This window comes from Zootermopsis nevadensis, unplaced genomic scaffold, assembly GCF_977971745.1.
Source record: "Zootermopsis nevadensis isolate Lab colony 2312 unplaced genomic scaffold, Znev_1.0 Znev_ptg000030l, whole genome shotgun sequence".
Taxonomy (NCBI): domain Eukaryota; kingdom Metazoa; phylum Arthropoda; class Insecta; order Blattodea; family Termopsidae; genus Zootermopsis; species Zootermopsis nevadensis.
Window position 1 is genome coordinate 8535427 of NW_028259162.1, and position 27455 is coordinate 8562881.

The following is a 27455-nucleotide window of genomic DNA, read 5'->3' on the forward strand; positions in this document are numbered from 1 at the left end:
ATGTCACTCTTAGTTTTATTCCTCCTGTTGTCAATACTATTATGTTACACGTACAATACTATAAATTGATGGCTTTAAATTTTCTAAGAAGTACATTGAAAATGTTGTATGAAGGTAATTTAGTTTGTGACACTTCTCTTTGTTTTGTCTATGTCACTGCAGAAACATTTACATCTGTTGATAACTTAGGTTAACTTCATTTCTATTTCTGTACATAACATGTTCCTAAAGTAGTAGTGATACCTTGCCATACGGAGGAAACTTGATGCCCACGTTCGTGGATAGCATGAGGATTATCCCGTGCCCAGAGGTGACTGTTGTGGACTTCGAGAACGATCGTCTGGAAACAGATGTGCGCTCCATAAGTACTGGTACGAATGTAACTTATAGCCATGAAGTACGTCTAGGACACTCACCTGGTACAGTTTTTAGTGTGTGTATTTCATGATGATTCGGTCACAACTGAACCCTGCTATGCACTGTGCCTTGAGTATACCTAACAACGCGCTTTATGTATCGTCGTGAGAAGTGGGTAACCCCATTTGACGGTGGCTTATCTATCTCGAACACTAAGCGTCTTAGGAAGCACATTGTGTAACATTTTTCGACTATTTTTAATAAGGAATCACACTATGGAGAGCTTGTGCGCGAATTTCTTTCATTCTGTATATATTACAACACTAGTTATTTTAACTTATTTCAGAAATTTTCGATTTTTTTAATGAAACAAAGCAAAATGGGGCCGCATTGGCATTGCAGCTAGTTCGAAGATCGAAACGACAAGAAGAAGTGTTTCAAGAGTTTTGTGAATGTTCCCTGTCGGTCTCACAACTTAGGAACTACCAACAAAGCATTGATATACACGTATCAAAATAAATGTCAAATTCAGCAAACATCAATAAAAAAAAACTTCACAGACGTTTCTTTGGTGCCTGCTAGTATTATACAGGCTGGACATTCCCTTAAAACCTGACACATATTCTACAATCACAACTACCTGCATTAAAATACAGCAGCTTATTTTAAACAACCACATTCCTGAGAAAGACATAGCATAACTAATAGCTTACTATTATAAAAGGCAGGATGTGTCAATGGCAAAACATTTTACTTATATTCGTACGACAATTGAAATAAAACAGAATGTCCATCACAACAGAGACTCTTTTGAGCATGTCGTTGTTTTTCAGTTTAAACAGGGAACAACCTCTTTCTTAAACTCACCTTATATAGACATCCTTACTCGCACCGAATGTCTTTATCTCACGATCTTCAGCAACAGAAGACACAGGATCCACATTCACTATTTAACTTAATCACATCTCTTCCTAGATTCAGCGTGGTGGATCAAAATATTCACGGATTGTAAGGCGAAATTAAGTGCATTTTTCATTCGATTATGTCGTATGAAATTATTTTATGGGGAAACTAAACAGGCAGCAAAAAACATTGTCAAAGAATAGCCAATTTTTTTTATGGAACACAAAAACAAAATTTAGCTTCAAGAGAAACTTTAATTCACTCTATATCGTCACTTGTCACTGAAATAAATATAAACTAGCACTTGAAACACCCGAACATCGGCTCACACTACCACTGCATTTCAAATATCGGTCGACGAAACCGGAAATTCGCTTTATATCGATAATATAAAAACTACGTCACCCAAAGATACAACGGAACACAACTCCCTCTATCAGTCGTACTTCCGTAAATTGATTATCGTCTGAATACATCTCTCGTCTTTGAACACAAATAACTTTTGCAACGTTAAATCACGAATTTACCATCCGTGCAATTCACTAATTATGTTGACAAGTTAAAACCTCCACACCTTGTTCTCCTAGCATTCTTACATTGTATACAGTTCGACGGACGAAATTCTCGTCTTTTCCGATGTAGTGCAATTAAAGAATAATTTAATCATTAAGTTACTTAATTAACCCTTTAAAGCTTAGTGGTACATATCTGTTACATGTCTCCATACTGAATACTTTGATTATCCTTCCAGATTCCATTCACGTACTGTAAATAATTAAAGGAACATTGTTTTGTACTAAAAATAGAGTGTGATTTGTCAAATGAAATGGTCACAACAAATTTTTTGGTCACGTTTGGAGATACATCCCTTTTGCACCAAGTTCGCCAATTACTAGCCCACAATCGGTGAATAACAACGGTGGTGATGGGCGAACTGCAGAGAGCAATTGCGTTGTCGTATTAAAAGCTAATGTAACACAACGTGACCTTAAATACACATTTGATGACGCGTAGAGACGTAAGCCTATAAAACGCTCTGGACTTGGCCCGTAACGTCGTAGTCGATCTATCGCGCGACGTGAGAAGTTGACTGCACGAGAAATAATAAAGAGGTAAGTGAAACGTAAGGAATTGTGTCTTCGCATAGCTGTTTGCATCTGCCAAGTTGATATGGGAAACTTCGGGCAATGGAAACCTGGAAGCTAGAAAGTTGGTTTCAGATGTCATTACAACCCTCCTTCAGCAAATATAACTTTTGGTGCGGAAAACACAAATAGTCTATTTCCGAGTATAACAATCAAATATCGCAAACACTTTAAACCGCTGTCGGCTGAACTGGATACAAATTGAAAAATGCCGTTTGCGAGGGACCGCTGTATCGTGCATCTTGCATAGGAACGTTGTGTCATGATGGAATTGTGTAAACTTACAGTTGTGAAGTGAGATCTCCTTGACTGTAGACACTGCAAATTAGCATTGAGCAAGGCCGTGGGGTTGTCTGATGCACGCCAATTACAGGACGCCAGGGCAACAATTAAGTAGTTCAGTGTTCCAGAACTAGGACAGCAAGCTTCTTCGTTTCTTATATGGTTTTGGTTTCTAACCAGGGTTCGAGAAATGTTTAGATCAACCGAACTCTGCACTACATCGGAAAATTTTACACACGTCATGAGAAAAACTAATATTTGTGACAGTAATTCATATAGTATAAGCAGGTACTATTCCACATCTCACCTTCACATATAAAATATTTCTGTATTATTTAATGTTAGCATGGGCTATATAGCCGCGAATGCGTCCGATTGTGAAGGAATTACTTAGCAAAACCAGGAAAACTCTGCCAGGACATTTGCTCCAGTCCTCAGCAGATTTGTAATACCACTGTACAATCTGCTCAGTCCCGTGACGGTGTGCGCTTATTAATATATCTTGTTTACAACTTTCTCCGTGTGAGACCGCACCTGTCTTGAAAACCTTGGAAGGCCCCGAACAGACTTACGAGGTTTCACAATCACAGACCTGAAGGTCTGGCGTCAGGTGCACGCTGCTTTAGAATCCAAACGCGCAGGTATGCACAAGGACAACATCTGTACTCCAGCATCAATATGACTGTCTTCTGGGTTGCTGGGCCGTGCAGTATAGTAGAAATCTATCGACATTTCAGAGTTGATTGCTGCCTCAATAATCAGGGTGTCAGTAAAACTTCAAACAGACGACACGGTTCAACAACCTAGGAAACAACCATCTTCAACTGTACACCAATTCGGAGCACACAGTTTCAAAATGCGTTCTTCGCAATTTTACATATGTGACGTTAATTTTTTACAGAAATTAAGCTAATGTCAAAACTATATCAGTACAGGATGTACACTATAAGCATACGTAATTTTTAAATATGCTTCGTCAGTCAACATAATATGAATTTACACTAAGTACCAGTTACTTGTACAATGAGTATTTTTTAAATTTATGACTAATACTGTTAAATATTATTTTCATGTGGAGTAGGAGTCGTAAATGTATAGCTCCATGCATTAAGCTCAGCACTAGATGGAGTGCCAAGCCCTGGTACCCACTGGACAGGAGATTGTGTATACCCCATGGCCGTTCTGGGTGTTGTGGCAAAGTGAAAGGCACTGCTCTGCCGGGAATCGAATCTCAGTCATCCAGTCCATAGCCCAGCCACAACAGGGTGATTCAAAAGGTTAGGGCCAAACTGAAAGAGGGTATAGAGGGACTCAGAGAGAACAACTTTCGAATAGGAATCCATGTCCTCCGAAGTTATCCTTAGTCAATCGAGGCCATTGAAGGTAGGGAAGTCTGATAACATACCGCTGAAATAATCGTACTTTGCTATTCTCCTACTAGCTTAATTTTGAATCACACGTATCCCGTGACGTGGTCCGTGAGACTCCTGGGGTATTTGAAAGGGTGCGCCAGAGTTTCGTTCGCCGATGCAATGCCTGCATTGAATATGGAGGACGCGACTTTGAAAACCTGTTGTAAATTTGGTTTGTAATGTAATCCTTGTACATTAAAGAAAACGAAATTAAGCTAGTAGGAGAATAGCAAGGTACGATTATTTCAGCGGTATGTTATCAGACTTCCCTACCTTCAATGGCCTCGATTGACTAAGGATAACTTCGGAGGACATGGATTCCTATTCGAAAGTTGTTCCTTCTGAGTCCCTCTATACGCTCCTTCAGTTTGGCCCTAACCTTTTGAATCATCCTGTATATTGAGCTATTCAAGCTCCACAGTAGGAGTTGTAACAGTTTACGCAAACCTTGCATGCAACATATAATAACACTTTATCAAGTAATTTGAGACACACATCATATGGGAGAATATGACCACCTTGTTATGCATTACTTTATGCAGTGACAATAAAAATGTATTTATAACAGCGTTCCTTTTCCTACAATCATGTTCTATTGACACAGATGTTAAAATATGTTACATCTGTGGGAGGGGAAGCAGATCTCCTGCCTCCTGACAAAGATACAGCAGTAATGCACCTGACTTGCATTTCGGAGGTATAATCCCGACAGGATTCATATTAATTTCATATACTCCTGGTGAATGTTATGACAACACCACGAAAGAGATAGCACCTGTTTCCTAATTTGTTGCAAATCCTTTTAAGGGGAAAGAGAGTCTGCACCATATCAGGGGAAACCATGCATCTCAGCAATGTTTTAACATTGCTTCTCCTCACACTGTACGGGTCTCAGAGCAAAGTTCAACGGGTCGCGTCAGTCGAGTGTAATGATGAGGACTCGATTGAAGACAGCATCCATAACTATATCCTGCCAGATTTATGGGGGATCCAGAATGTCAGCCTGTCTGACTACAGAGGCAAGGTGAGAGATCAAGTGACGGACTTCTGTCTACCTGAGGATATACCATATTGTTTATAAGTGTATTACAAAACCTCTCCCACATGACAAAGAGTCATTGTTGTTAAAATCATACCACAAACTAAGCAACAAGGTTGTAGTAAGTAGTGAAAGAGTCAAAAGATGCTCTCCATCTGAGTATACATTCTTCCGGGTATGTTATTTGCTACTTTCATTTACTTCGGACAATAGAAAACTGCACAGTCAAGATCAGAATTTTTTTCTTTGAAGTTCAATGTATAAGAAATTTTTCAAATGAAACATGACAAGTATATTTTGTCGTACGTAAATTTTTTGCATGACAAGCCAGTTCAGTTTGGACTTCATGTAAAGTAGGGGTTATACTGGACTGATAAAAATCAAAATTAAATTTGCCTTACAACTTTCAGCATATATTCCCTCTTTGGTCAAAATCCATGAATTAGTTCATGAGATATAACATGGATCTACACCTCACTTTATGCACTTAATAAGTCTTTAACATCCTTGCAGAGTACATGTCTTTAAATGTAAGTAAATGAACATTTGCAGGTGGTACTGATCGTCAATGTAGCTACCTACTGAACCTTCACGCACCACTACCTGAGTATGAATGCACTTCAATCAAACCACCAGGACTTTGTGGTGCTCGGCTTTCCTTGTAACCAGTTTGGGAAAGTAAGTTAGTCTGATAGTACTGGTGTTCACAACCATGATGTGCACACATTTGGCTTCTCATTCTGATTGAGTGTGTCTGAGAAAATCCACACCTAGCAGAATTGAATAGGGAAATGGGAAGCCTTAAAATTTGTGATTAAATACATAAAACTGGAAAGGTGTACTCTGTGGAGTACACTTATATTCAAAAGGTGTTCTTCACACATTACAGGCAATGACATCATCATGGAAACCATTGGAGTAATAAACGTAAGATAAAAGGCAAGGTCACTGTTGTAATAAATGTGAAGAAATATGTGACTAACAAACACACGTGGGTCATGTTGATCCCAATGCACACGGTTTTATATCAGTATCATGAGCACTGACATCCTTTCTATGCAATCAAGGTAGAAGCTGCTGCGTACTGAGTTTCACAAAGTTTCACCGACTCACTTCACCGTTCTTACTCTAGAGACTACAAGTTTAGGCTTCTCATGATGTATCACTTGGTTAATGGGCATATACCACACACTTCCTGTTTTATGCAATTTTGATACACGTGGCAATTCACAGGAACACAACTCCCACATATAATGCAACAGTGTGAACTGCAATGACAGACACAAACTAGTCCATAAGGTGTTCTTTGCTTATGCTGGGGAGGATTATGAATAAAAACAGGTAAAAAACCTGAAGCGAAGAGACCACCTGGGAAACCTGTATAAAAATGAGAAGGTTGAGATCAATATAAATTTCTGAGAATCAGGCCACTAAGATAGAAACTAAATTAAAATGGCTCTGAATAGGATCCAGTGGGGAGTTTTTTTATGATGGTAATGAACCTTCAGGTTTTGCAATAAGGAATTTGAAAGCTGAAAGAAGACCCAGTTACAATACAGAGTTAATTAAAAGAGGATCACTCCTCTTGAAATTACACAATTCATGACAACACAAAATGATACAGGCATAGAACATGATGGCATAATGTTCTGTTCCTCTTTTGTGATCATGTTACAAACTGTACACAAAATGTACTGTTTGTTCACCAAATACAGCCAAAACACTCTTAATTTCAGCTTATGTCACATTTCAGCAAGAACCAGGAGCCAATGGAACTGAAATCTTCAGTGGAATTCAATATGTTCGACCAGGGAACGGATTTGTTCCCAACTTCATGTTGTTCAAGAAGATAGAAGTCAATGGTGACACAGAGGAGCCTCTGTACACTTTCCTAAAGGTACACGCATTTCCTTCTCTCTTTTATCAACCTAGCAGCTTGCTCATTAAGAACACGGAGAAATTTAATTTTACTGTATGATAAAGGAAATTGTTACACAGCTAAGAGTGAGGATTGGCTAGTATTCTTGAATTAATAAAGTAATTTTCACGAAGGGAGCTGTTTGAAAAATAAAAGTGCTGGGGTCATCTGGCATGCAGGTCCAGGTTGGATGAAATGGACATGAATCTTAACGTGAAGCAATTCTCAATGCTACTTAATGAATGGAACTAGCTTGGGATCATACAACAGGTTTAATGTTAGCAACATTAAGCCTTTAGATTCTGTTACCACAGTTAGTTTAGATTATATGGAGAGCTTTCCGTTATTGTTTAAACTATGGTAACAGAACCTAAAATTTTAATGTTGCTAATACAAAATCCTGCCAAAAGTAATAATCCTGAACCAGTTCATCTCCAATTTGGATCCTCAAAACCATCTATCCTGTCTCCACAGATTAAAAATTTGAATAATACCTGTAATTGCATCAAAATCTCTTTCCACAATCTCCTTTATCTTTCCCTTACCCTTCTCCCAATATATTCATAATTCCATACTCTCTTTCTTTCGCTCATCTATCTACATGATCTTTCTACCTCTTCCTATATGTAGTAATTTCTTAAACTGCATTCTTGACCTCAAGTTTCTCATGTATTTCAATATTCCTGTTTCTGTAATACATGTCCTCTCATCTCCTTAGTCATTCAAGAGATTCCCCACCAGACATTCTCCATGTATTTCTTGTTTTCTTCATAAAAATTTCACCTTCTATTTCAGGCTCCTTTATTTGACTAACAATATTGGCGTGCTGAAATGTCTCATTATGTGATACTGTACACATCCCAGATTTATTTTCCTTAGAACTATGCAGCTATTTCATATGAATTTCCAGCACATGATGTTTGGCTTTCAGAAACATTGTCCCTCTACAAGGGACGGATTTGCAAGCAAAGAGAACCTCTTCTACTCTCCATTCAAAGTGAATGACGTCCGTTGGAACTTCGAGAAGTTTCTTGTGTCTCGGAATGGCAAACCAGTGAAACGTTATGATGCCAGTACGCATCCAAATGACATAGAAGCTGATATAGTGAAGATGCTGATTCAAAGCACTGAACACATCACACAAGAACAACAATAAGATTGGCACATTTTTTTGAATATACACTGCACAAATTTTATACAGACTGGTGTGAAACTGGATTACAATCTGAAAGACTCTATTTAACACATATAAATATGATTTTATCATGTAAGACTTGATACAGCATATGTATACTTTGCAGAGACAGCTTTTAAATATCACATAATTAGTCTGCCTCTTCTATATGTCCACAAGTCAGGCTCTCTATAAGGGCAAAGGACTTTATATCTTTACTTACATATATCTCATACTTCAGCACAACTGAGATGAAAGAGACCTTAGTATTTGGGTGCAGACTAATGCAAACCTTCTTGTTTATGATGGTTCAACTATAAACCAAAATTGTTGGTGGGTTGAACCTGATAAGGCTCATGCCCCAGGAATTCAGTGCATTCATCTTGTGGCATGCAGACTATGAAGGGGCTTGTATTATCTGTAATTAAGTACTGGAGACATATGGCAGAAAGGCATGAGATCTGTTCAGACAACATTATTATCGCTAATGTTAATGCAAATAAAAGCTATCATCAACGAATTATATTTTTCCCAATGTAATCCACCATGTCCTATCCACTTCTGCTTCACTAACTACAGCTAATCAAGATATTACAGGATGATTTAACTTTGGTAGTGTTAGAACTTGTGACTGCACTGGGAGTTGAGGACAGGTTTGTATAATGGTGGACTATATACAGTCAGTGTAAATGTAACAGCATGGTCTATTAAGTGGTGGTAGTGACAGCGGTGGTGGTGGTGGAAGAGAGAGAGTGATCTCTCTACACTAAAGCTACCTTTATTTACACTATTCACTGTTAAAACCATTATGGTACAGGTATCTATCCATATTAAAAGAAATGCTTCAAACTTTCTGTCCTGAAAATACATGGAAGTATAGACACAGTAAGATAAAAGAAGAGACGGTAATTTACCTAAGAAACATGAGAACGTAAGCAACACAGAATGGGAAATTAACATGTATTTTGGGATATGCAAACTCCACAAATTTTGGAACTCATATTCACTGTTTTTGTCAACTAAGACTCACAAATTACAATACTGCTAAAAAAATAGAATCAGACTTGTTTCATATTAGTCACTAGGCGCATCTAGCAAGTTTAATCACAAATCCATCTTAGTTTCACACGCTCAACTCTGTGAACTGTGAAATATGTTTCAGTAATGAAGCCAAAATGAATTAGCAGTGCAAGATTTGAGTTTGGCATTACTTCTACTTGTACAGTTCAGCAGCTTTAAATGAGCTTCCTTTTATTTACATCTGGAGCAATCTCAGATTCAGTATTACCTCCTTTTTTACCTTCCTCTGCATACTGTACAAAAACCACCGTTCTATTTGTTTCTTTATGCTCCTTTTAATTTTTGTTTGTAGTTTCATCAGTATTCTTTATACCAAAAGAAGAGAAAAGTCAAGAACAGGTGCTTTCCGTTAAACCAAACTTGAACTAAAATCAAAAGCACATTGATTTCAAGAACAGTCCAAAATTTGAAGTGTTTGCACACCCACAGTTTTAAGTAAAGGTCCACTGTGGTTGTAGTAAGAGTTTTATTGAAGTTTATAGACAGGAATGCTATCATTATATCTCACCTTCCTTGCACCATATCAATAAGTGTTCATAATACTTGTTTATAGTGATAAAAATTGATGCAAAAATGATAAAACTGTTATGTAATAAAAGTGGAATATGTTGTGCAGTATTTGTGTTAATAGCAAGCACGCTGGATACAACCCTCTATGCCCAACAAACTATTGTTTAAGGTTATGTAGTAAAACCTGTGTATTCTATTTTGATTTACATGCCACTTCTTCATCACTAATTATAAATTTAAATGCAATATTTTATCATTTCAAAAAATACCTTTAGTCTACAAAATATTTAATTTAAAACAAGTTACAGTTTCTCCATTTTTAAATTAAGTTATATGACTTATCTGAAGCTATATATTTATAATATATATAACATTTGTATCTCTGTATTACATATAAATAAGCATTCTCCATGCATTACAGTCATTAGTTTCATTTTTTTCTTCTTAGGTGTTACTATTCACCTGGACAGTACAGAAGTCAAACAACAACAAAAATAGAAATGGCAAACATTTCAGGCACTACAAGTAAGGCTACTTATGGAAATTAGCGAAAACTCAGACTCAGTTCTAGAATATTTATAAACAGGAATGGCCCCTCTAGCTAAGGAATTAAAATTATCATGGCAGTCAACTGTTCCTTAAACCCAGGCATTATTTCACTGAGTGCATGGTGTAATTTTCAGATTATTTTTATTTGTGGATGGCCCCCTTAGTGTTTCAAATAACAAAAATATAGTCTTGTGATAGTAAATGCTACTAGTGTACTGTTCTGCTTCTCTGCAATGATGTCAGCAGCAACTTCCTCTCTCAATTCTTCATTTCAGCTCCCTTCAAAAATGAACTACACTAAAAAAGCTATCTAACACTTTATACATTTACATAAAAATAATTTCAAATTATATTCAGTGAAATGGAAACATAACCAAGTCCCAAGCTCTGAACCACAGACACAAAAGCCCAAAAAATTAAGACATCTGATCTGGATATCTCAGGTATACCCAGAGAACGCCTTGCAGATAGACAGTACAAGCATCCATAGAATCTGTCACAAAGAGGCATCAGGTATCTGGGAGAGAACACAATGAAATACTGACCCAATTTATGCTTAATCTAAGGATGCTGGCGTTCATCTGTCATGAAGCTGTCAACAATCTCCTGCATTGACTGTCGCAAACCATTAGTGTCATCAGTACCAGGTGTTGACATGGTAACAGTTCGTGTTGTGGTAACAACTCTGTTGGAAAAAGAACAATGTGTATCAGTCTCACATGTTCAAGAAGTAATATAACCTGAAAATGTATCTACCTAGCTCACTCACTCTCAACAGGACATGATCCTGAGACAATTCCATCCACCGATTGTCCACAATCGGTCTGCCTAAAACCAGTTTTAATGCTAAGCAGACAGCTGTCTTCTGGGTTGCTGCACCATGTAGTCTGGTAGAAATTCACTGATGTTTCAGAGGTGCTTGCTGCCGCCATCACCACCACCCTGATGATGGACGCAGCAGGCACTGTGCCAACATTGTATGCGAACAGGGCATTACATGTCTGTCTAGCACTGCTGTGCTGATAACTCTGTTTACCCTCATCAAACTTCATTAAGGTCTCGGATTTTGCCATGACTGTGACTGGTACCATCTGGTACATTTCTAATGTTCTGTTTGCATACAACATTTCAATAAAAATAGTACATATCATCAATGAGCTGGAGGCAATTTCACATACAGCCATGAAATGTGTGTACGGCCATTAGTTATGCTCACCAGGAGGTTTGTCTATCAAATACCAGCTTGTAAGAAGGGCCACAACTTAAGAACCAAGGATTTGCAGACAAGTTTTATATGTATATAATTGTTTTGGATGTAGAACTCACCACTACAATTTGTATGTCTAATATCAAATTACAATGTATATGACTTAGGTCATCCAATTCCAGTCTTTTCTTATTCTGTTGTGCTTTCCCAGCCAATATACACATGAACTGACACTTATTACCCCAACACAACACATTTTTAACTTATCAAATCAATCTCTGAAATCTCAGGTGCTGATTTCAACGAGAAGGAACTTATAATTATACAACATTTAAAAAATGCATATAACATTTTGGGTAGAAAACCTCAAGGAAAATAAATAGATTGAAGTGAATTCAATTAGCTCAGAATATCTCTGAAGAATGAATGCCGACTATACCTAATCTATGACAAAAATACATTTTTAGTATGAAATCTGATGCTCACCTCCGCTGAGAGTTTGGGTCATACTCTGTGGATATTGTCTCTGTAAAAATAGGATCCTCATTGCCCTGGAAGTATTCAGCTCCTGAAAGCAGATTTAAAGATCGTGAATACAGCTACAGTCATAACAATATTTCCAGAGTTAGAAAGAACCACATGCTCCCAACTTACCTAATTCCAAAAGGTAGTAAGAATGTTTATGTTAATAATATATGTACACTTTCATGTCTGCAAATTATATATGCTCTGTTTCTGTTTCCAAGCAAGAAATGTGAATGTTAACAAACTACACAGTCATCAGAAGGAGCAAAATCAATTTCACTAAGGAGATATTTAAATAAATTTTAATGCAGAACTCATGCTATGTCTCAAACAATGATACACAGAATGCTCCATAATTATGTAGCAATATTCACATTGTGAATTCATCAATCAGAAGCAAGTAAAACATGTCTGTATGAATTTGGATCCCAAAACCTCTTGCTTCTAAGATAAACACAATTTTTTTTGTAAAAGTAATACAAAATTGGTGCATGGAGAAATGTGTGAACAAAATCTTTAACAGACTTTATTTCAGGGTAAGAGAGCTATTACATCACAACAGCTTCAAATTTATATTAACAAACAAATAAACTCGAGTATTTTCAGTTGGTAATTAGTCATTAATAAATATATAATGCAGACAGATATATCTGTGCATCAAAAAAGTATTTAAGCTGTATTTCAGGAATAACATGCTTAAGAAGTAATGTTTTAAACCTTCTTTTGACTGAATGCATTCATCTGTCAATATAGCTACACAATTACATAACACAGTACATACTTACTAATCCTGTTTAATGTTCTTTTATTAATATGAAATGTGGTTTTCACTTTTTCATAATAAAACTTTAAAATTAAAGCTGGATGCTCTGAGGAAAGATAAGACTGATGAATCAGCATGCTTTCATCCATTCACAGGTTTATTCAAAATAAATCAGAACAAAGATGTAATCTTTACATAACAATATGCAACATGCATAACACTGAAATCAAGCACTTACAAGGTGGAGTCGATTGTTTAGTACAACTAAGTGACTATTCAAGGCTAGACATTCATGCTACCATTACTTGTATTATTTAGATGACAATTTCTGTCATGAGGCTTAAATAAAACAGAGTTGCTAATGTCTGCAAAGGACACTAATTTACACTAAAAGCTTCATACTGAAAAATGTGTGATGCCTGAAATTTGAGATATATAAATTTTTCACTTTCTGCTTAACTCAGTTACCACCGCCCCAGCAGTCTTAAAGTAGTGACAGGCAGAACATGTGAGTAGAACTGAACTTCTGGCAATATACACTATTCTTTCTGTCTGTAATGCTGTAGACCAGGCTAGGATGAATATAAAGCTGTTGCCACCACAACTTTTCAGAATTTTTAGGATTAGAAGTAAAAAATTCTGTAACGTAAAACTTAAAAAAAAGCAGTCAGTTTTTAAAGAAACTGCCTGAATTAGACACTGTAACCTGATAAAATGGACTCTTGGTATTTGTGATAAAAAGGCGCATAACAACGTAAATCAATAACATAAACATACCAAAATTGTAACATTTATTCTGTACAATACTTCTAAATAACGGATATAGATGATCGGGGAGGTGGAGGAGACGAGAAAAATGTACTGAAATATGATGATAGGAACTTCAAGTTCATAACACAGTTCAAAAGCTGCATACAGGAATAGATGAAAAGATCAAAATGGGTACAGAAAGGAAGCCTAGAGTATCATGAAATTACCAACCTGCAGGGCAAGGAGATAACAGGAGGAGGATTTTGAGAACACAGCATCAAGCTGCCAAATCTATAGTAATACAATTAATTGTGTAGGATGTGATTTCCCTTAGATAGATGAAAAATATCTGAATGGAAATAATAGTTTGGCCAAATACAGTACTAGGCACCATAAACCAAATTTTCAAACCATAATTAATACCAACACAAATAAGAAATGAAATTATGAAGATGTTAAAAAACAGTTATATGATGACAGATAGGTTAAAAACTTTCCAACCATACAAGAAAAATAACCTGATCACAAGTTTTAATATTTTTTATATTGAATTAATTACTATATACTACAAGAAGAAACTGAAGAAAACATTGAAAAAAGTAATAAAATATCAATGCAAAATATGATAATATTCTGGATAATCTCAAAACACATTTAAAGACTGAGAAGGATAAGCATGCAATGATGATGATGGTGATGATGTTGGTAACAACAGAGAGTACAATATCAATGATTAAGATAAACTGAGTAGAGAAAGGGTGAAACTGTACCAATGAGTAAGTGTGGAAAAATGTTAAGGACAGAATAAGGAAACAAGAAGTCTGAAATGATGGGGGAGGGGGGGGGGGCATGGAAAAAGGGTATTAAAGGGGGGGAAATACTGGTAAACAGGGCTTAGGGAAAGATGACATCAATAAGAGGTGAACACAGGCTTAAGGAAAGAAATAGTAGATGATGAAGTCAGCACAGGAAAGACAGCACCAGCTACTCCGCAGCTACTAAGTGAGAAATTTCATGGTACTGGTATGCTCTGCTTGCATTCTTTCCATTTCTTTCTTAACTACTTATTCAACTTCATATTCTTTTTACCTTGACAAGCCTTCCTTTGTTATATGAATGTAACAGATTAACTGTATTACTACATTAAATCTTATAGCAGTACATGATTCATTCTGATTTAAGATTTCTGATGTCTTCCTCAGTTCCTCAAGGCACTCTAAACCAAGCAGTAATCACCACTGTCCTAATCTTACCATATACAAACTACAATCACCTCATATCATGATATTCTCCATTATAGAACAAATAAAAATTATTAGGGGTGACCTCTGTTACCCTGACATTTTTCTGCATCTTTCTCAATTCTTACAGAATCTTAGAAACAAGCCATCAAAAGCACTCTTTTCACAATTCCTACTGAAACTTGGGATGATTCAAGAAGGTTTGGAACACATGACTATCCTTAAAAATAACTGCTATAATATGCTCTTCAATGCTTTTATAACTACAACCACAATTTTATCAAGTTTGCACTATGTATTTTGGTTTCTGTGAACTATCATGAGGTATATTTACATGTGACTAATACAGTGTTATCCATGACCAATTCATGACGACATCAAAATGAACAAGTTCAGCACCATTTCAATGTATTCACAAATTAATGATGTACAACATTACACTAATAGAAATAAACGCACGAGATGATGGTTCACAAGAAAGAAAACAAACGACAAACATACATAATATTGTGTTCATAGATTGTATAAAAGCAATACAGTTCACTGTGAAATACTAAAGCACATCAAAGACAAAGAATGCCCCCTGTTAAGATTGGGCTCACTTCTGTGCATCCTAAATGTGATATAAAACATACCAAGAGTCCATTATCTCATCAAGATAAAATCTCCCAGCCTGTATTCTTTTCAGAGGAATTCAGATTATCATTACAGAAGCATCATAGTGTGACAGGGCTGTTCAGCCCATCACTACCAGAACTGAACATCACACAGAGATCTGCTTACTGTTGATCAGGGCCGTTACCATGGTCGGCGGTTGCTGCTACCACAAATTGCAGCAGGGAAAACAAGCAGTGGTGAGAAGTGGAAATGGGGGAGCCATGCAGCATCACTAGTAACAGAGCCAGCAACAGGAAGCAAGCTGCTGGCGCAAGCCAGCCACTACGCCATGACCTATGCTCTGCTGCACACCACAATAACATTATCACAATGTTTGTCGGGCAGCTACCAACAATCTCCTTTCTCAATACTTGTATAAGTCTCACCTACCATCCAAAACAATGCAAGTTAAAATATACAAGACAATTTTAACAATTCCAATTTCTCATTCTGGGGGAAGAACAGAAAATTATGGTATTTCCAAAAAACTGATGAGGAGGATATATGAAACACTGAAAAATTGTGAAACAGGACAATTAAGAAAATTAAGCAATGAGGAAAAGTACAGGTAACAGGATGCATAATATCAACATTACTTAAAGAGGAGTTTAAAAAATTATATGCCTTGCCTAACATTTTTATGGCATCTGCTCCAGAAAGATATGTACAATGCACATTAGAAACAAGAAATGCAAATAAAATGTGGCTGCAATTCTGCAAACAATGACACCACCTGGAAGATGTAGGTGCAGATGGAGAAATGATATTAAAACTGATCTTAAACAAATACATTCTGATGATGTGTGATTGGACTGAAATGGCTCAGGATTCAGTACAATGAAAACTTTGTGACCCTGGTGATAAACTTGTGACTTCAATATTGATCATCCATGCCCTGCAGTTGGTCCTCTAAAAGGACCAGTATTTCCTGTTTTTTCTTTTCCTTTTCCACATGTGCCAGCATTCTTTGAGCCCAACAAAAGGCTCTTTTCATGCTGGCTTGGATAGAGCTACAGCTCTCGTCCCCACCACAAATGACTCCAACTGGTAAATTCCTGACACCTGGCCACAGTATAAACCATGTATGTCCTGACCATCCTTACTTCAGCCTTGATGATAGAGTCAGTATAATCCTCTAAAACATCAGCAACAAGCCAACTTATACTGTGAGTACCTAAAAGCAGGTTCATCATCAACGTATTACTGCTCTTCCCAAGTGCATGGCCCAAATGTACAGGTGTTCCTAATCAGTAATCAACCTCCCTTCATAAAATAAGTACTAACGAAAGTAACACTGAGTAGAACTAAGTGACAAAACTATGTCATCTGGGAACAGTAGTGATTGTACTCACTGCAGTATTGTAAAGGCAAATACAGGAACCTTGAACTATAGTGACAGGTGCAGAATATAAGTACAGCGCCTGGGTGAAAGGTTAAGTAATTCTTGAGTGTGAACACCAGGGACATGAAGGTAAAGTTCTATGGTCAGTTCCACAATCAAACTGATTTACTGCTGGTGATCAAAACCCTCAGTACCCATTGGGCAGGAGAGCCCAGAGCAGTTCTGAATATGGCAGCAGAGGAAACGGAAAATCCCAGCTGTCCTACCATGAATAAAATACTTTCTACCCAGTCTGTAGTCAGACACTTTACTGACCTAGCTATCACAGCTAACTCTCAACAAACTGTTCCCATAGTTATGGAATGCATAATTATAAATTTTAAGATGTTCTGAGACTGCAAAAGCCAAGTTACCAAAGAAATGTTCAGGTCACTGCAGGTGACTCAATCACAACATGCTACTGAAGCTATCAAGACTGAAAATGCTGTTTGATGATGTCACCACACAGTCCTGAGTGATTGAAAACATTTGTTGGTTTGGTAGTCACCCTATTACATACACATCAGTTTCTCAAAATGACTGCTATCTTGGCATGGTGCAACTGGCAGGCGCAGTGCGAACTGCCCTGTTTGGAGTACTGTGCTCCCTCCATATAACTACTATGTACAGAGTTATAAAGCAAGCAAAAACAAATCTATTTATATGTTTGTACAACTCAACCCATTTGTAACACTCATTCAACAACTCTTCTGGCATCATATATCCCTCTAATTCTTCTGCAAAGTTTCAATTCAAATAAGACCCAGGAAGAAATTCCTTGGTGAACATGCAGGGATTATAACCACTTGGATTACTACAAGATACTACACAAGACAACTGGAATTGCAGTTCCTCAATTTTTTTTGGGTATTCATTATATTTTAAATCATCTGCTGTCTCTAAAAAATTATAGTATATTTCAGAAGCTGATTCTGTTTCACTATTCAGGCAGACCTGTAAGATTTTAAGCTTCAGATACCAAATATTCAGTTTTAGTAGGATTTGAGGTTGTCACAGCAGTGAGTATAGAGATGGTTGCCTTTATGGTTGTAGCATTGTGTAGTCTGGAAGATGTTCTGAAGTCCTTGTTGCCTCCATCATCACGCTTTGTCCTGCTTATGGAGACAGACTACATAACACTACAACCCAGAAGACAGTCATGTTCATATCCAGATTTAGTTAGGATGTCAGTTGATTACAATTTTGATATATTTCCTGTAGAGTTGTTTTCACTGAAGGGTGTACACCTTTCAATTATGAGCATTACACATGAGTTGCACCATAAATATGCAATACTAAATTACAATACAAACATGCATAAGAGTGAAAGACAAGAAGAAATAATACTACAGTTCAATTAATTATAGCCTTTTACAGAATCTAGAACTAAAACTGTATATATACAATTTTAAATCTACTTTTTAAACAATGTCACAGCTGAAAGAAGAAAGGACATATATTCTGATCAAAGACTGGAAAGCTAAATGATTTCACAACCTTAAGTATATCACATGAGTAAGGACAGCAGGTGATAATGGAAACCCCAGTATACAATCCCAGTAACAAAGGAACGTTCAGTATTAGTACTACACACAGAATCCCAAACAATCTCTTTATAGAAACACATTCGTAAGTTCATCCTCCACATGTGATACAACAGATCCTTCCTTACACTGACTTCATGTTACGTTGAAAATAAGAGCTATGCTTGTGCAAATATTCAATTCCATCACTACGATTTAAGCTGTATTTGAAAAACCTCAGACATGAAGATTTATATTTTAGCTCACAATGCCCAAACATTTCTTAAACTGTACACAGGAATCTAAAACAACTGTACATAGAGGACTGAAAAAGAACCTGAACACTGATATTGGAAAAGTGTAAACATCACGAATGTATACATTTTTGACAACACCCCACAAACATCTTGGTGTTTACAAAAGAAAACACCAATGACTTGATCTGATGCGACTCCTGAGAAAAGTTTGTGCATGTCTATCAACTGTATCAATTTCCATCAGACTCAAACAAATCATTTCGGAGTTTAAACTGGCAGTACAGAATCACCTTTGTCTGTTGGCAACAATGACAGACTGATTTCAGATGTCACTAATCACTTGCTTTCCAACTTTCAACACAAAATCCACTGAATTACATTCAAGTGTCATTCAGGCAGGAATAAAGCTCAATATTTTTTATAATTCCTAAAAACTGAGCTCAGGACCACTGCTGTATCAGCTGCTTCTCCCTGCATAATTCATAATTTATAGCAATATGTATAACTTTATCATAACAAAACTAAAATTCCTTCCAATACATTAACACAGATTTGCAATACTACATATACTCGTATACACCCATTCTTGTAAATAACCAGTAATTATCTCCAGATATTTCTGTAATCTCATTAACAGAAAACATGAAATACTAATTATTCCCAAAAGTAAAATACTAATTAGCCCAAAAATGCATACATACATAAACATAAAATACTAATATTTGGACAACATAAAACACTACTTTAATTACTGCCACATAATAAGCTACAAAAAACAAACTACTTTTGGTCTGCACTAAAACAGATAAGAAGAAGAGATTTAATGCACGTGTATGTAATGCAATAATCTTTTAGCTTTCCAGAGTTTATCTCTTGATACTAGTATGAGTGAGTAGTACTTTAACCAATAGAACAACAGCAATCAGTGCAAACCTGGATTTGTATATACCTGAGTGTTGCTCATCTTCAGACAGCTCAGCCCCCTCATGGAGAGCTACATCTGAACCACTTGAACTGCCTAGGGTTTTCCTCTTGTTAAGTGAAACTCTGCTTTCAGGTGACATAGGAGTCCCATGACTATCACAATCTGAGTCACTGTGGATTGAACCTTGGTACTGTCTGGTCTCTTCTCCTTCATACACGTCCCCATTCTCTTTGAAGGAGTCATCTCGGTTGTAATCGACAATATCCTTTGTCACTGTCTCAGCATCTTTTATAAGCAGGGGAGGAGCATCAGCTAAGTACTTCCTCTCCCCCTCAAGAAAATCACTGGTGATGTCTCTGCCTCTTACAATTATTTCTGAAGCAAATTCTGAGGAACTATCAAATGGTACTTCATTCTTGTAACTTTTTTCTATCCTGGTAAGGACTTCTGGCAGGACATCCACAGAAATCTTGTCTCTCACTTGAACCACATCTGGGTCTCCAACAACTGATGTCTCTCTGCTATATGGTTCAACAGTCTTTGCATTCACAATGCCTTGATTCTCATCGTCCAATGAAAAGTCCCATTTTGTATTGTCAAACTGAAAGTTTGAAGTCCTTTGGGATGGCCTCAGCACCTTCTGGATGGATTTAATGTGATGCGGCGAAGTGGCAGCAATCCCCTTCTCATGCAGAGCTGCCACATCATCATGCGAACTAACAACTACACTACTACCAGGTGCAGTGTCATTGTGTGCATGCTCTGGACCAGCCTCCGACATACCTTCAAGGGGGAAACAACGCAACAGGCCACAACATAATAAAGCACTAGAAACAACAGAGTGAAGGAGGCGGCTTAATAAATGTGCATACAGACACTGCAGCATTCTGTAATCTGACCAGAAATCTAGACACTATGCGGCATCACCAAATACACTGAATAAAAACAGGAAATAATAATACAATTTGTCCTTATACCATAACATGATTTTTATACTGACACTAATGTGTGGGCAGAACAATTTGCACACACGTGATTGGGTACTGTACACAAAACTCTCTCAATAAAGTATCTTAACCTGAGACCACACTGCAAAGGCAAAACATCTCTGTACCTGATCACATAAAGGTGATGAAAGCATATGGGAACAGATGGTGAGTCTTGTCTTAAAGCACTGATATTACATTGATGAGGATGCACAATGACAGCCACGAGCCAAGTTTTAAATTTGGTACCTACTCAATATGAGCCATGTTTAATCTGCTTGGCACCTTGAAAACAGCAAGTCATGAGAATCAATTCAAAATTCTTCAATGCATAATTTTCTTCTTTCCCCAAGCAGTTCATCTCTGCTAAATTGTATTCTCAGTACTTTGTTTCAGTAATTTTAAATTTCTGTTCTTATCTCAGAGCAATTAAAATTAAGTGGCTTGATAGCATCAGGATACAGTGAATTTGAATATGATACAAGGTATATATTTAGTTTTTTTGGAAACTGGATATGAAGTTAAAAGTTTGGTCAATTAACTACATTAAAACAAATCTGAAATAATAACAGAAGGAACAACTCACAAGACTGCCAGACTGCACAATTCAATTAGAGGACTGGCAAAACCCCAGGGGTAAAACATGACTGACAAACCAACCCAATCATATAGCATGCCATTAAACATGCACCTTCTATTACCCTTCCACACATGTTGCCACATTACTGCAATACAAAACTAGTTTTACTGAGCAAAGTTTCTATTAAGTATTCAAAATACAGCCTAAGTCAACAGAATAAAATCAAACAAATGTCAAATATTTGTTCCCAATAAAGAAAAAATAATTAAAATGTGCAAATATCCAAATTGCAATCCCAGAATGAAGACCACAACTTAAAATTTCATAATGAATAATACTACAATATCACTATACAGCAAGTCCTATTGTGATTGCAAATATATGTGGAAGAATTGGATGTTCCTCTTTGCAACTTTGTTGAATCTGTAATGACAAAGTTTGCTTCACACCTGTGCAGTCCCAAAAACTCACTGTATATATGTAAGATTTGAGGTTTTCACAGCGGTGAGTATGAAGATTTCTGTCTTCTGGGTTGTTGCGCTGTGTAGTCTGGTCAAATCGCTCTGATGACGGAGGCAGTATGACCTCTGAAACGTTGGTTAACATCGACCAGATTACACAGCGCAACCAAGAAGACAGAAATCTTCACTGTATATAATGTGCAATGCCATACTTGTAGTAAACACAGTATAAATAAACATCATATCAAACAGCCTAGCAGTGCTACAACTTCAACTTTCTTTATCTTCATGTATCATCTTAATTGCTTCAAATTTAACAATAAAGGTTCACTAAATCAGCCACATTCTCTTGGATGATCCAACACTTGATCCAGGCCTTTTAATGTAGGCTATATCATTTCATTACAGCAATATGGCAACAAGTGTTAATCACATGCAAAGACTGCAGCCATCCTGAAGTCCTTTGATGTGAATTCCAGATACAAGACACTGCACAAGCTCTTTAACCTTTTGCTGAGTCTCCCGTATGCACATTTACTTGGTTCCTATATCAGTGAATAGATAAAAGCCAAAATACTGTGCTAAAGTAAAAGCAAAGAAGAAAACTCACCATTTGAACTTAGAAGAATCTGCACATAACTGTACACTATCTAAACCTTTTCTTACTGTACACTTGGTATTTCTAAAACACAGGAAAGCTATCACAGTTACCTTGCACAGAAGTTGGCAGTTGCCGATTTGAAATTAAATTAATGTCGAGACCCTCGGGCTGCCAAATTTCTGACTGAGAAATGTGTGTTGCTTCATCATAATATGGCTCCGCTCCTGTAGGAACATCACAAACTGCTAAGATTTGTTACTACACAATCTAAAATCATGCACATTACCTATCATTTACATAAAACTCTCAACCAATTTCTCTTTTCCTGTTAGTAAGATTGAAGGGATAAAGAGCAACATACAGTCTGAACTTCTCACCATATTCTAGAGAAAATTATGCATAGGCATGGTTATGTTAGGATCCATTTCATTTAGCTTCTTGGTTAAGCTGAACTAATTTAGGTTTGGTTTATCTTAACTGATTTTGTTTTATCTTGATTTTGTGTGGTGTGGTATCTAATGGTATTGTGTGGTGTTATCATGGCATGTTCTGATGTCATGTGTTTAGTAGTTTATTTTCACTTACTTTAGGTCAGGTCACCTTAGCGTAGCTATTGTAGTGGTAACCAAACCATATATGCACTTCTAACATTACAAGTTCTTTTGATTCTGTTCCTCAAAATTTCCTGCCTTTGAAATATTATAGATTTCCCAGTTACCAAATATATTCACTCTGAGATACAAGATATTATAGATTTACGTACTGCACCAGATTTCCATAAACATGAAATGATAATCTTTACCTAGTTGATCACGGTACTCTGCGGGACTCGGTGGAGGCGTCTGCAACACCTTAGGTGATGGTACTTCTGAAAAAAAACAGGGTAAAACCAACCATGAGTATGAGCACACAGGTTGAAGCAGTGATGCTACAAAATGACGATGGTACACTTCTTCACCATGCCACAGGCTGATGAACACAGGGGGTGGGCAGCAAATAAACAGGAAAATAAATTAACAAACTCTGACTTATACATGACACTATGTTTTTCAACTTTTTCTTAAAAGTCAGGTGTAGTTTATGTTTACGCTGGCCTTGTAATCCTGGGGTCCCGGGTTCGATTCCCGGTGGAGCCCAAATTTATAACTTGTGTTGGGCAAGGACGTGGTCTAGGCAACACAGAGTTTTCCTCCGGGGCTTCCCCAGTTTCTTTGTGGCATCCCAACAATTACTCCATACACCCAGAAGAAGGCAATGGCAAACCACTTCTGTATCACCTGCCTAAAAAACATATATGAACAGGTCCCAGTCCGAGAAAAGGATGGAAGGATCCTGTTCATAATATGTCGCCAACCTCCTGTAAAGGAGACGGTGTAATAAAGAAGAAGAGTTTACGTTTACATAAATATAGGAGATCCCCAAAACTTAAAAATGGCATTAACACACTGATATATCTTTAGTCTCCACTGTCAGAAAAATCTTAGATACAACTTTAAAATATCAAATAGAAAGAACTGAAGGACTGCCACATTATAAAATGAAAATTGTGCATTTTGTACTGTACAAACATGAGAATGCCTGTACAAGTACAATGTTTTTAAAAATGTATTCATCTATTTTCCTCTTCCAAACACTGAACTCATTTAGCAATTACCATCAGCAACCATGATACCTTGCTTGTGTGTGAGAACAGTGGTGACAACACTTGGTGATGATGTCTCAAGCCTTTCAAGTTGCTCTGTCACATCATGGAGCATCTCCTCCTTTGCACTGGTGGCATCTGGTTGTGCCTGCTGTTGTCTCAGAGGCGTGGAAGTGCTGTGCTCCTTGTGAGTCAGAAAGTCTTCCATCACGTCTCCAAGATCCTTCTCTTCTCCTGCATACTTCTTCTCCTGCACCGCAACCCTTATTCCACTGTCTGTAAAATAAAAACATATATAAAATCATTTTAATACAAAAAATGTTATGTCTGAGAATAAATTTCACTATAGATAATATAAAACACAAATTAATATGTACATCTGCTTTTCTGTGCACCTCCATGCACCATATTTTGTAAAAAGTGCACAGCCTGACTGATAGCAGGACAGAAGTATTGATACACAATTTAACAAACTTACAACTAATTTTTAATTATTATGCATTGTGACTAACTATTTTCCCAGTAGCCACTCGCACCTGCGGCATGCTGTTGTGGCAAGTTCCACATTATGAGGAACATCATGTTGTTGGTAATGATTACAAATTGTGAAGTGACTAGTCCTTGTAGACTTAATTAAAATATTTTACCTTCTGTGCAACTTCATTCTGAAAATTAATACATGCACAGAAAGGAACTGGAAGGGTTGAAGAGTAACACAGCTACAATGGAAGAAGTTCATCATAACTCACCGTTACAGGCTCCGAATGTGCCTGCCTCTCCAAGCTCCTCAACAGACTCTGACCCCTGAGAATGAAGCAAGTAATTATACTTATAAATCTCAGCGTCATAAAAAATCTTTATTTCTGAAACATGATTAATTTTTAATTTCGTGTTTTCATAGTTACTGTTCACAGTTTGACCACTATACAATAATATCCCTGATAATTATTATTTTCATTTATATTATAATTCCCAAGTAAATGTAATAAAATTTCATCAGATCATTAGCTTCATTATCTGACAATTCAAAATACTATTTAATGTTAAGTCTATGTGAGAATGCTTCTTAATGAATGTAAAATTCAGTTAATTTGTAATTTGCATCCTTATAACACTTGAGGTTGATGATGGCGGCCACTCTCCACTTACCCCTCCTCCTTTTATTGCCTGGTCCACCCACCTTTCCAACTCCCTGATCCCGAATCTTCATTGTTGTCCTTCTTCATTCTGCTGTCTACTCTACCTACCAGTCAGCCCTGCCTTGACCAGCATTGCATTCTTGAGATGCTCTTCTCAAAACCTAACCCCATCATTGGCTCTGAATTTCACTTTGCATCTACCCTCTGGCTGGTACCAAAAAGGGCTGATTCCTTCTCTCCCTCATTCTCAACCCAGCCCCCTTCTCTGTCTCCCTGTATGGAGACTTCCTACTGGCCTGACCATCTCCTCCCATTCCTTGACTCCGATAGGCCAATTCCCACCTAGCCTGAAATCTATTTGCAAGTGTCATAAAGATAGGCCACAAGGTAAATATGACACTCATGGTAAAGCACTACACCAAGGCAGACAAACATTCACCACATATCTTAAAGTTATCTTACCTTCATGAAGTCAATGTCACTGGGGCTGAGGCTATTATAACTACGCCTCAGAGTAGCATCACGTGATGGTCCTAGCTCCTCCCGCAAGGCATCAAAACCTGACTGATCTAGCTGCACCTTAGCTACAGCTTTCTCCATGTCATCGGTCACTAGCTCTACATTGAACACACACTGGTTAACTATGTCTTCACGATCTATCTTGCGAAGACCCTTCTCCAAAGTGTTCCCTGCATCACAGAAATAAGGCATTACTCAGAAAGATCCAGCAAAACATGTTGACACATAATTTTTGTTATAAAGGTACTAGAAAGAAAGTTTTATATTTACAAACATTCTCTGTCTTGATTGGCACAGCAAGTCATAGAGTCTGGAAGATAAATGAAGGTGATTATATGTTATGATTGAGAGAATGCCTCCTCTACAAGAAACAACAACTTAGCTAAACAGCATTAACCAATTGATCTTTGTAATGGAAATCAACTGTTTTCTCTCAGAGTTATGAACTAAATTTTTAATGTATCATTTAGATGAGCATCAGTTTCAGAGTTTTAAATTTACTGACTTGTCATTAAAAGCTGAATATAAACCTTCGTTATGATACCCATATCAATGACAATTCTCATTCCTTCAATATAATCAAGTTTATTTTCTTCTTTCACTAAGACTGAAGGAAAGCTTCAGACACAAGAGTCAAGATACAACACTGGAAGACCAAGAATGAGATGAAGTAATCACATGAAGAAGACACAAAGAATAGGAAAAGTGCAGAGCAGAAGCAGCTTAGTGATTTTATAATCAAAAAACACAGAAACTCCAATAGGGAGTGATGATAAAGACAATGCCTTACCTGTAGCTTTGTTGCCAGAAGACTGCAGCCAGAGTCGCAGCATCACCATGGCCTGCTGATTTATACTGTTTGGGTATTCAGTCTTGATAAGATTCACATCTGATGTGGAAATACCAAGCTCGAAGGCAAGAGGTACCCAATCAGCTCCCAGAAGGTTGCTTATATCTGAGAGCCTTATATCTGCTCTATGGATTGAGTCAGGATGACCTAGTGCATTGAGTACATAAGGTTTATTACACAAAATTTAAGTTTACAAATTCATGACACAAGTTACATACTGAATTAAAAAAATTAACCAAACTTTACTCAAATTCAAATTTTATGCTAACTTAATAAGCCATTTGTAATTTAACTGGTCTGGTGCAAAATGGAAGTAGTTCCATTTTTATAAACTTGTGGAAGACAAAAACTGAATAATTTATGCAAATCTGCATTCAAGCTACCCCATTTGCATTTTACTCATTAATTGTCATCCTACCAACATTAATGTTTTGTTTTCAATAACCACCTAAACTGCAAACTTTGTATGTCAACACCATCTGCTGTTGTGTCCATGAGAAATATACAAGGCAGTCCATAACCATATACATTTAAATGTTTTAAAAACATTAAATGGCTGTGTATTATTTCATTCACATAAAAAAAATCACCTCAACTGCAGTTTGAATCAGGTCTCTCTCATTTTCAACACAAGTAAAAGATAAAATCTATTTCATCAGACTAAAGCACATGGAAATCAAACTCAGATTCAACCCTAGCTAAAGTAATAACATTGTTTCTTCTTTAACTTTATCATGTATCGATTTATGCTATTAACATGCTACCAGACATAATATTTTGTCCCATTCAGAACAAGTAAATGAAACATCAACACTCACTGATGCCATCTCGCAGAAAGCTGTACTTCTTCTCTAGCTCAAGCAGGTCAGGTTCAGAGGGGCCAGACTCAGGAATAATGGTCTCTGGCAGCACAATGTTAAGGGTGCAGATAGGCATTTGTGTAGGCTCTCCCTTTGCGACCTGACAAGAGCACAAAGTTTCACACAATTTAAATCAGCTTTTGCAAACCATACTATAGCCAGCTCTGAATTACACTGTGCATTACAGTAGGGCCCCGCTTTTCGGCACTCCGCTTTACG

At 37.0% G+C, this 27455-nt stretch overlaps 3 protein-coding genes across 27 annotated transcripts in view; 1 reads left to right on the top strand and 2 right to left on the bottom strand.

Annotated features, from left to right (window-relative positions):
- The window catches only part of LOC147872128 (uncharacterized), a 25689-nt gene extending 21560 nt beyond the window's left edge, over window positions 1-4129 (bottom strand). For 2 of the 10 annotated variants that reach the window (XR_015537869.1, XM_087358798.1), the window contains exons 1-2: window positions 1225-2145; window positions 244-340 (exon numbers count right to left, since the gene is read on the bottom strand). Coding sequence is in view for 8 of the 10 variants with exons in the window: in XM_087358798.1 (XP_087214924.1) it covers window positions 244-251 (8 nt within the window). In the remaining 2 variants the exon portion in view is untranslated. The other 8 variants (XM_087358799.1, XR_015537870.1, XM_087358801.1 and 5 more) reach the window with 8 other exon arrangements.
- LOC110838046 (glutathione peroxidase) lies at window positions 2236-8750 on the top strand. 2 transcript variants are annotated; one of them, XM_087358797.1, is made up of 5 exons: window positions 2236-2372; window positions 4907-5123; window positions 5691-5816; window positions 6892-7035; window positions 7988-8750. In XM_087358797.1, the coding sequence occupies exons 2-5, from the start codon at window positions 4941-4943 to the stop codon at window positions 8210-8212; spliced, it is 678 nt and encodes a 225-aa protein (XP_087214923.1). In that variant the 5' UTR covers window positions 2236-2372; window positions 4907-4940; the 3' UTR covers window positions 8213-8750. The 2 variants fall into 2 exon arrangements, with proteins under 2 accessions (XP_087214923.1, XP_021936525.1); XM_022080833.2 differs by lacking the exon at window positions 5691-5816.
- The window catches only part of LOC110838043 (uncharacterized), a 102143-nt gene continuing 80542 nt past the window's right edge, over window positions 5855-27455 (bottom strand). For 10 of the 15 annotated variants that reach the window (XM_022080821.2, XM_022080824.2, XM_022080825.2 and 7 more), the window contains 10 exons: window positions 27195-27336; window positions 26317-26523; window positions 25470-25696; window positions 24618-24672; window positions 23899-24144; window positions 23029-23094; window positions 22337-22450; window positions 19623-20381; window positions 12063-12144; window positions 9758-11054 (listed from right to left, as the gene is read on the bottom strand). In XM_022080821.2, the coding sequence (XP_021936513.2) occupies window positions 10931-11054; window positions 12063-12144; window positions 19623-20381; window positions 22337-22450; window positions 23029-23094; window positions 23899-24144; window positions 24618-24672; window positions 25470-25696; window positions 26317-26523; window positions 27195-27336 (2022 nt within the window). In that variant the 3' untranslated portion in view covers window positions 9758-10930. Of the gene's footprint in view, window positions 6516-9757; window positions 11055-12062; window positions 12145-15638; window positions 15817-19622; window positions 20382-22336; window positions 22451-23028; window positions 23095-23898; window positions 24145-24617; window positions 24673-25469; window positions 25697-26316; window positions 26524-27194; window positions 27337-27455 lie in introns of those variants that run through there. The other 5 variants (XM_022080823.2, XM_022080822.2, XM_087358790.1 and 2 more) reach the window with 5 other exon arrangements.

What these genes read in the sequence shown, in the direction of transcription:
- LOC110838046 (XM_022080833.2), top strand. Translation starts at nt 4,941, where the DNA reads ATGCATCTCAGCAATGTTTTAACATTGCTTCTCCTCACACTGTACGGG. An exon ending in TGTCTGACTACAGAGGCAAG is followed by an intron (nt 5,124 to 6,891) that starts GTGAGAGATCAA and finishes GTCACATTTCAG; the next exon opens with CAAGAACCAGGAGCCAATGG. An exon ending in CTCTGTACACTTTCCTAAAG is followed by an intron (nt 7,036 to 7,987) that starts GTACACGCATTT and finishes TTTGGCTTTCAG; the next exon opens with AAACATTGTCCCTCTACAAG.